The sequence below is a fragment of the Eurypyga helias genome, unplaced genomic scaffold (genome assembly GCF_000690775.1).
Source record: "Eurypyga helias isolate BGI_N326 unplaced genomic scaffold, ASM69077v1 scaffold5222, whole genome shotgun sequence".
Classification (NCBI taxonomy): Eukaryota; Metazoa; Chordata; class Aves; order Eurypygiformes; family Eurypygidae; genus Eurypyga; species Eurypyga helias.
In genome coordinates, this window is record NW_010235160.1 from 4,263 (window position 1) to 14,852 (window position 10,590).

The window sequence follows — 10,590 nt, forward strand, 5'->3', positions numbered from 1 at the left end:
GTGATATGTACAGGGGAGGGTGATGCACAGGGGAAGGTGATGTATTTTTGACACGCTGCCGCCGGACCGGAGTCAACAAACGGTTGGAAAAGTCTGCAAGGTGCAGTTGGAAAGCAAGCGAGGAGACGCAATAAACCTCAGAGGCGGAACGGCTAACGAAGCGGCGATTGCATTACCTAAGGAGCAGTAAGTTGAATCTACGTGGAACATTACCCCCCTCTGCTACGTGATACAGTCAAGTTTTAAGACCCAGGTTTGGGGTTGGTGGTTTGGGTTTCTTTCAAAGTGCATCCTGTAGCCCAGTTTAACAGTATCTCCCCATTTTTATGCACGCAACCGAGCAGCAGAACTAGATTGAAAGGGCAGGTGTTTCAGTATATCCATTTTCCTTCCGTTCTCCTTAAACAGAATTTTCTAGGTGCTTTTCCTTGCTGTCCCTACGTTACCGATACCCACAGCACCGGCTCTGAAGCCGAGCGCGGTAAGCAGCACGCAGAAAGAATCTCGATTCGTAAACTACGGTAGACACAGAAGGAGAAATGAATTTATTGATTTATCAGCAAAGATCTTGCTCCGTGCTGCCAGTGCTTTTCAGCAGGTACGCACTTCAGATCCCAAAAAAATAAATACGCATCAGAGCGGCAGCTGCGTTACCTGCCAGCCCATCGCAACAGAAACCTGCAACAAAAACACCTGTATTTGCCACCAAAACCGAGCTGAGGAGATCTGTCCCATTGCAGCCATCGGTCGCTTCGTAAAAACCCATGGAAGCGTTTGAAGCCGCTGGCCCTGGAGCTGGGAATATGGGCAGGGTGTGCGTCAGGCTTGGAACAGCTGGCTTGGACGCTCACACAGAATCGGCTACAACAGCGCGAGCGGGCCAGGGCACCACCCAGCCAGCAGCCGTATGCGTTTCCTTTGTGGTTGCAGCGCTGTTCCAAAAACTAAGCTTTCATTCCAAAAGGAGGGGGGAAAAAAAAAAATCCAAGTCTAGACCGGCTTTTTCTACAGCTGGAAATGACACAGGTCAGTGCTCAGCGACAGCGTGGACAGACACACGCTGTGCCCTGCTCTTAGCTAACCCGATGCCTGGAAAGCGTCACTTTTTTAGCCTGGATGCGGGCAAAACTCTCTCACGGGGTGGATCTGACCTGATGTAGAGATGTGTGCTGATGTGCAGCCAGGCTTGAGAGAACAAGGGCGAGAGATGGGAACTGCCTGGCTGAGCGCAGGAGGCACGAAGGACAGCGTTAGGATGGTTTAATGCGGCCAATAACCGCAGCGCTGCTGGTAAATCCTGCAGGAGGCCGTCACCCTCGATGCCATCCTTGTTCACAGCTCTCTGAATGCAAGTGCCCTCTACAGACACCTTCCTAGGGAAGGGGAAAAAAAGACACAAGCCCAAGAAAAAACAACCCGCCAAACACCTGAGCTGCTATCAGCACAGCCCAAGGAGGAAACCAGACCAAGCACAAAGCAAGAACAGCCCAATTCCTCAAGTTTTGACTCAAAACAGCACAGAACTGCATAAGCCGCATTAGATTTGTGAGCACTAACATTTCACGCTGCATTCAGCCTCGGCGGGGACAGCACTTCCTTGCTATTCTCATCGTTCACACTGAGCTTGGATTGACACACGGGTTAAGTCCGGAGCGCGCGGGAACAGCTCTGCTGACATTCCCCGTTAGCTCTCACTCCCCCACGTCCATCTTCTGTTGTTCGTTATTAAAAATTGCCAGTATAAGAAACATATTTTCATAAATAACTAAGTATGGAATGCAATATCACTCTTAAAAGCTTTCCCTCATTTCACAATGTTTTTGAAAGGCATAAATAAAGCCAAAGAAATTTTACGAGAGTGACAACACGGGGTTTTGTTCTGTTTTAATTCCAGCGCTCCGTATCTCCCGATGAATACTTCACAGAGCTGAGCTATGCATAAACCAGACCTCATCTGCAGTTTAAAGAAAAGGAAAAACTTCATTCCTCCAGCGTAAAAATCATCTGGAAGGCAGTGAAAAATACTTAAGTTGTATTTCTCGAGCAACTGACATTTTCAGGATTTTTTGGTGCCTCTGAACGCTTCAGCACCCAAACCAGGTCACTCCTCAGTGGCCAAGTGACACCGTACAGCAGTTCAGCAGCACTGCATTACCTCTAAGCTTGTTAGCTAGCTGCTTCCAGATAAGGATGTTTCCAGAACATCTGCATCACCAGAGTAAGAGGCTTCTTGCATAACTGCTCTAAGTGAGGGGGAAAAAAAAAACCTCCTGAAGGCTTTTGAGTATGATCTTCCATAATTCAAGTTCTTGGGAATTCATACCAAAGCAGGAACAACAGATTCATTAAATAGTTCACTTTCACCTAATGCCTTCTGTGTGCTTCACTCTTAAGCTACAAAGCAGCAAGCAGCCACCTTTTCCATACTTGTTTGTGATCAAGGGAGAGTTTTCTGTTTGAAGTCAGAGGAAAAACCCTTCTGTCTGCTTGAGCCAAAAGAGAAGTTTTACAAACTGGGGTTCTTCCTCCTACCCTGTTCGATAGCTTAGAAGTGTGTGATCAAGAAAAACTTAGGTACTTGTGGATTAAGATTAAAAAAAAAAAAAAAAAAAAGGGGAGAGAGAAGGTTGAAGTTCCAGAAATAGGTAAATCATGTCATTCTCACTGGCTATGTCTTAATAAATCTTAGAACTGGGAAAAATCCGTATCTCCAGTCCCAGACAGAAGCAAGTCCTGAAACACAAAGATGAGCATGTGCTCAGTTCAGACCTGCTTATTTATTTCTTGAAGCGTTTTTGCTGAATTAAATCAACCCATCCTTACCATCTTATTAATACAAGGAATTCTGCTTCTTTAGGACAATCTCCCCCAGCTGTTTTCCTGAAGACAACCCCTCAGTCTGTTGCCTGTTTCCCCAACACAAGGGGAAGATGTTCGCCAGAGGCATGAGTAAGAGAACAACTTAGTCCTCTTTACTGGTGAAGAATCTTCAGATCTTGAAAATATCCTTTCCCACCTCTGTGGTTTTTTTGCTTTGTTAAAGATGAAAACCTGAAATTACCTACACTGGTCTGGTGTTATGACAATGGAAATTTAAACTTGCAGAGCAAGCCTCACAGAAGCCAGGAAATGAAAACTAGTTTCCATAGGAGCCTTCATCTTCTACATGCACTTGACCACACAACTTCACAGGTCTAAAGCAAAAAGTTCTTCCCCTTTCCATTTCATTAGCTGGCAGCGTTAAAACTCACTAGTAACGTGCTGGTGTTGCACGTGCAGTCCGGACAAAAATCACAGCTCACCAGGCCTACAGAGCACTATCTACTGACATACGGTGTGTTCCAAGCATCAGTATTTAGAACGCGGTGAAGCAGCCCAAAGCTCTGCTGATAAAACACTGATACACACTAACGCCTAGGTACAAGCTCCATAGGGGTAATCAGGACACTCATTGTACGCTGACAGGAACCATTCCACGCTTTATCAGATGGGATTTCACCCATCTGTTGCATTTTGTGCTAGGGAGCGTATCAAGGGGATGGGTTGTAGGGGAAGCTCCGTTACGATGAGCAGCTCTAACTTCACTGTCTGCCCGCAGTGCTGGATAGAAACCAGAAGGGTGAAGACCACACGCGCTTTAACTCGTACACGTCATGCACATCATAGGCGTTGGGGAGCCAGAGGCCCTTTCCAACACAACCCCCCTCGGCTTTCGTGCCGCACAAGCCGGCAGCAGGGTAAGCACACACCTCGGCACCTAGCCGGGCGCCTGGGGACAGCTGTGCAGCCAGGCTACCGCTTCCCACCAGGAGACACGTTCAGAACAAAGGAAGTTGTTGGTGTCGCCGAGGTGTCACCCCGACACCGCGTGGCTAAAGCTGTGCACAGTCCAGCTGCCCACCGCGCACCCGGCGGCTTCTCTTTTCCTTTGGGGTCTCTTGCGGCGTTTGAGCTGACCATGCCAGCGCATCCCCTCCTCCTCAAACCCCACTTGTCGACAGCGATGTGTAAAGAAACTCACTCTGCTCTCGGAGAGCAAAGGCCCTTGTTGCACGTTTTCTTGACCCGGATCCAAGTACAGCCGCAGTGCTTAGCAACCAGTAACACGGTCTGTCCAACTTCAGAATAAGTTCTACCGGGAGCGGGGAAGAGAGTGGCAAGTTCCACTTTGTAATCTTGATTTGGTCTTAACCCAAAAGCGATTATTCTAAAATCGTGACTTGGCAGCACACAGAACACCCAAATAAACCAAAACTGTTAAAAGCCAGAAAGAACAGCTGAAAACACCCTTTTTGTTTAGGGAGGTAGTCATATGAAAATCATTTCATTTGCTCTCTCGTCTTGCTTTATACGCATTTATTGCACTACAACATAGGCCTTTTTATAAAAAGATGATGTAGAAAACCACAAGATTGTAAATACTAGATTTATGATTTGTTTGCAATTATATTTAATATTAATAGTATTTTGTTTTTACAAAGCAGATGAAATTAAAAAAAAAAAAAAAAGGAATAGCAAGAACCCCCCATCTGCTGTCTAGCATCAGTAATCCTCACTGGTTTGTTTACCATTTATAAGGAAAACATCATTCAGCGTAGCTTGTCACAGAGACTCTTCTGCAATAACTGGCCTTGGGTGCAAACCTGTGGCGTCTGTCAGCTCATTTGGTGTTTTTTTGTTTTGTTTGGTTGTTTTTTTTTAAAGTCCCTCCTCCTAAAATTCAAGGTATCTGCCGATGATACTCTTCCTCTCTGAAGGGCCTTCCAGCCAAACACAGTAAATCTGGTAAGGCTGGTAAATACCCTCCTTTTACAGAGGTAAACTGAGTGTAGATAATTAAATTTGTCTGAGGCCAGTCCTTTGAATGGCCAGCCACAGAACCCCGATCTCACAATCCCAGGTGATTTACCTTGACTGAAGACTACGCTTCCTCTCTATGGAAGAGTGAAAAATTAACTGTTTCTGCTTAAACTGTTTCTTTCTCCATCCTCTCTAAGAGGTATTTTTCTTGTCTAGTATCAGCTTCTGCGTTACCATTTGGAAATGGTGTAAATCTGTTTTCAAGCCAACACCCTGCGCTGAACCCAGTCCCAAAGGAGTCCCTGTGACATGCAAACGGTAGGCAGTTAGACAGAGGGTAAGATCAAGCCTGCTAGTGACACGAGACACTAGGGAGGTTAGCCTCATCCACCTGCTGACGGGCCTCTCCGGCCTGGTCTCCAGGAACACGTTCCGCCTCCTTCTCCAGACAGGGGGTTATAGCCTAGTACAGAGGAGAAATCCACTGTTTAATATTCATCCTCAACAGGCCTTCACCAACACAAAACCCAAATCCCACAGTTACGTGCACCTTGTTTTTTACTTACTACCTAGGCAGCATTTTAAGGAAAACGAAAGCAGAGAAGATACCCAGGGTGGAGATGGTTTATTTTTGTAGAGCTAACAGTAAAAGCCATTGCAAACCACTCGTTTTAATGTGATCAATTTGTGCTAAATTAAATTGAAATTAATTACCATTTAATTTCTCTAAGTCTGCACTAAAGCTTTAATGCTGCTGTGCAGAGGAAGCAGCAGGAACAGCAACTGACAGGAAACGCTCTAAGAGTATCTGATCTCCAAGAGCCCTAATAGTTAGGGACTCAAAATATCCAGTCCTGCAGGGAAGGAATACTCTGAAGGTCAAAAGTTAGAACTGCTCATTACTACTGTTTTGTAGGGATTTGAAAAGGCAAGTAGACACAGTAAAGCAAACAGACACTTCAGCTGAACCTCCCAATGCCGTAACTACGGGCAACCTCGTTTAACGAATATATACTCTGGAATATACAACTTGGCAAACGTCCTCAATTTGTTCTGTACAAGGCAAAGAGAAAGCCAACCGAAAACCCAGCAGCACTGGGTTTCAAAGGAACCTGTTCCACTGAGACTTCAAGCATCACCTCCATCTTTGAAGGTTGTTTTTCTCAGACTAGCCAAGTTCTGCTTTCTAGTTTAATTCAGCAGCTGAAAAGTGCAGATGGTTCTTTCACTCCACGCTGATCTCCCTCACGAGGAGATCAGAGAACTCTAATTCAGTAAGCTGTTACTTTTAAGCAAAGATTTTGCTTAGGATGAAACTAGGACAGGTAGCAGCTGGAAGGGTGCCTCAACACAGCTGCCCCAATCCCCATCCTGAGCGCAGCTCTTGCCCATGCAGTTCTCACCCCCACAGTGGTGAATATCCTGTGCAAGAGCCATAAAAGATATTTAACACTGTCAGACATTAGACTGTGCTTGTATTAAACAACATAAGATGAATCAATCTGACAGTTCCTCCAGATGTTGTCAAGAGCTGTAAAAATACAACAGACATTTCAGCACTAAACTATTATTGAGATTTAATATGTTTAATCAAGAATCTTCAGGTTTCATACGTTTCCTCAAGTGACTTAGCGCTGCATCCTCAGTAGGTTTCCCTTTTAGTCGTACACGACTGAGGCTGTCTCCATGATCCCCTCCCACTATGGAAAACTGTAATTAAAACACTACACCCAAATTAGCACTTGCAAGCTGTTTGACCAGCCAGGAAACTGACTGCAGAGCCAATACCCAGCAGCGACCCAAACGTGGGCTACGAAAGGCCACAGAAAGCAGTTCATCCATCAAGATAATTTCAGCAGTTGACAGTGAGTTTAATGACAAGACCCTCTGGCAGTCTGCAAGAGTTGGTAATGGTTTATAGATCTGTAGGATCTATACATTCAATAGGTCATTACTGTGGTATCAGATAAAGGTCACATTTTGCATAACAAAGTCTTTCGTCTGCCTGAATCTACATAACACAAAGTAAAATCTCCTCTTCCTGCATTTAGTTAGTGCTACAGGTGATTGAAAGACAGGCCAGGTATTAAGTTATACCACTTTTAGAGTAAGGGGAGAGGGAGCCCAGAAATACTGTAAGAATCCGTAATTTTGAGACACAAAAATCTCAGTAAATTACGACAAAAGTATTTAGAAGAAAACTGAAACACTTTTTCCCCAGGGAAAAGCACCACAGAATCTTCCTGCTAGGTTCTGCACAAAGGGCAAGGCAGGCCACACTGGAAGAGGTAAAGGTCTCGTTTGTAAGGCACTTTTTGTTTCCTCCTTGAAGGAGAGAGGAGTTAAGGGTAGTTCTACAACAACTGTGAATGCAGCTGGAGAAGTGCTCTGTTTCAAGCTCCCAGTATCTTAAGGTTTTCATACTCACCACCTCCTCGCAAAGGCTTTTTGTTTGGTTTAGATTTCGGGACTGCTGATGAGGTGGAGGCACCAGACTCTACTTCCTGTTGTTCACAAAAGCAAAAGTTACTTAGAATTTAATCAACGTGAATTTCAGCTGATCTAATCACGTAAACATAATTGTAACCTGGTTAACACCACAGTTGTTACCTGATTCAGTTTCAGGTTTCCTTTATAGCTTTTCCCTTCTTGCATACTTTCCCACATTGCTATCTTCTGTCTTCGCTTCTCCTCTTCGAGCTAAGGAACAAAACCCAGGATATGCAAGACTGAGATTTCAGAACTAATAAAATCCCCAGCGCTGCAGAAACAGCTACAGTCGACGCAGCAAAACCCAAGGGATCTGTCTGTATCTGGTGCAGTATCTCCAAGCTTATGGAAGCATTTACTTCTTTAAACACGCACATCTTCCCAACCACAGAACAGCTACCCCTCCTCAACATACACAGACTGGGTCTGCAGCTCCTTTTCGCCACCTGATGCTTTAAAACATTTTGAAAGTAAACCAGAAGCAAGTGGCAAGCTTAAATCCCGAGTTTATGAAAAGTAGAGCATAGGATAGTGCATATGAGAGTAATTTATTGCACAATGTAGGGTTCTACAGAACCAAGTGTGTTTTTCAAATGAACCAGACAGCCAGCGACATATTTACATCCCAGTACACATTCTCAACAGTTCTCCCAGCTCTCTTCTAAAGCCATTTATCCACAAAACCAAATAAATTCACGGTTAAGACAGACTGCTTTCTTCTCAACAAATAGAAAGGAAACAAGGCAGCTACTCCATCCAGTCAAAGAAAACAAAGCTCCCTGACTCCAAACACACTAGACCTAAATTTTCTACACAGTGGCTATTTGCTCCACAATATGACTTTTCATTCATTTTTAACTGCCAGTGTTTCTCGAAGCATCAGCTAGAAACTGAGGTGTGAATGTATCTGACTGCCAAAGTAAAAACTGAAGAAAAGCTGGGATTAATGAGCAATATTACTGCTGTGCTGATCACACCCACTTTTCTACACTGCCCCGCAGAGCAAAATGCTATTCCTCATTATCTCAAGCGGTAGTTCAAGCTGTTCAGTTACAGTGATGCTAAGCTACGTTTGTAAGAATTTATATTTGCCATTATGGACAGAAAATACATGTACGTACAGTTAAGCTAAACGCCGGTAAATCCCCTCCAGCGATTCACTGCACATCTAACTAAGTCTCTGTAGGCACAGATTTGCCCGTAAAAAACGAAGAGATTGGGCCCACAGCATCCCACGTGCACAATTACTTGCAGAGAAGCAAGCGCCACGGAGATTAATCACTTCAGGAAAAAGCAGGATACTACTCGTATCGATCAAGAGCATCAAGGCATCAGCTCATCACAGCATCATTGATCCATTATCTGTGGACCAATCTGTATCAAAAACGGTCCAGGTAAAGGAGGGGGAGGGGGGAAAACCCACCACCCACATTCCAGCAGAGAGCATGAGTCTCCTGTTGGTATCCAGCACAGAATAAACCTTTCTGTGACAGCAGCAAAGCACTTGACGACAAATTTCTCAGTTGAAGAGTTACCTGTTTTTGTTTTTCTTTGTATCTTTCTGCTTGTGCATTCAACTCCTCTTGCATCCTGAGGCGAGCTGCTGCCAAAGCTTCCTGCCTTCTTACCACCACATCAGGTTCTAGGAAATGGGGAAGGAGTTTGTAAGGCTATTCAGAATGAATTCTAGATGATGTCCTTGAAGAATTGTATTAAGGAAGGCTTCTATCTCTCCCTATAGCTGTTTTACAGAATATCACAGCCCAGGTTCAGTTTCCAGCTGATCTTTGATGGTAATTTATATGTTGATTTAAATTTCATAACATCTTAATATTTTTAGAGCAATTACTTTAATGGGATTTTAATGAATCAGTCCTTACACCAATGTAATGAACCCTTAAAAAATTAAAATTCACATGTCTAGGATACTTGCTTCTATTTCTGAAGGATTTATTCGATACAAATAATTTCAGAAACATCACCCATGTTTCTGGGCCGGATTCCATTTTTACCCTGAGAACTTCTTTTATGCAGAAGCATGAGGCAACCAGCCCACGTTCACTCCTACTCATTCTGGCCATCGGTCCTGCTTGTTTCATTATGGCCGTGAAGCAGTGGCAGATTTAACTTGCTCCATCAGCAAGGAAATCACTTACAAATATCACACACGTCTCAAGAGAAAACTGGCAGTCTCAGAAAATCTACACTGAGTCACCATTTCTCTCCATGATTGGCCTTTAGAAGTCAAAATTAAAATTACATCCAAACAAAGGCAAGTATTGCTCTCATTCTGCCCAGTAGCTGAAGTCTCTCTACATTTATTTGTCTCCTTATGCATTTGCTACCATCCAATGATGAAAAGATATTTCAGCACTTTCGGCAATTTCATTTTATAGGCCGTTTTGGCAATTAAATCAAGATTTAATTAGCGTTACAAAGGAACACCAGTAGGATAAAGGCACGTGAGTAATATTTTCTGGGGCCTCATGTACCGCCATGCCAACATGCCACAGGGATCAATGCCAAGCACTTATTGTTTTGGCAGAGACACGAGCACAGCCTGTGCTTTACGGCAATGAGTCTCCAAACGAGGCAGGATGGTGACTGTGTAAGATTTACAACCTATGCCACACTTGAGAAGGTAACACAGACAAGAGGCGGTTACACCCCAAATGTATACAAACCTGCCAGAGCAGGAATTGTGAAGGAATAATTGAAAGGAAAAAGATGCAGAATATTAATGAAAAATAAATATTAGTCATAAGATTTCCCCCCAGTATTTAGATTTGGATGTTTTGGTTTTGTTTGATAAGTCTGAAAGTTATTTGATAACTGACCACAACTAGTTTTAACCACCAGCTGTTCCCTCGTTCTGCAATGCCCTGCTCCACTCCCACGTTACTTTGGAACCCAACCCTTCCTTGACAGCCTTTTTAAGGCACTTCTCTTGGTCCAGCCAATCCCTAAAATGATCTATATGCTTCTGTGGGCCTAAAGATTTATCCTGAGTAGGGCGCTCTGTTAAAATCCCTCAGAACCGACCCTCTTTCTGCTTGTTATTAAATAGAGACCCTGTGTGGCTCAGAGCCGCTGCCAGACATCCCATAGCCACTGCAGAGCCCTAGCAGGAACCCAGAAGAGACACAGGCACCACCCCACACAGCTCTGGAGACCAAGCGAAGGTTCACTCACCCACAGCTGCGTCAGCTGCTGCCGGCTGGCTGCTGGGCCTGGCTGCCAGGCTCCGGGATATCTTCTGCACGAGGAGATAGACGGCGACAGCGGCCAAGAGGATGTACC

At 44.4% G+C, this 10,590-nt stretch overlaps 1 protein-coding gene across 1 annotated transcript; it reads right to left on the reverse strand.

The window, feature by feature from the left end:
• Positions 1-5,183: 5,183 nt before the first annotated feature.
• VIMP (VCP-interacting membrane protein) lies at positions 5,184-10,585 on the reverse strand (the record flags this gene model as incomplete). The annotated part of the gene is made up of 5 exons (XM_010146647.1): positions 5,184-5,263; positions 7,229-7,304; positions 7,411-7,500; positions 8,826-8,932; positions 10,483-10,585. Coding segments are annotated over 5 exons (456 nt in total), but the record flags the coding sequence as incomplete, so codon positions are not given.
• Positions 10,586-10,590: the final 5 nt, after the last annotated feature.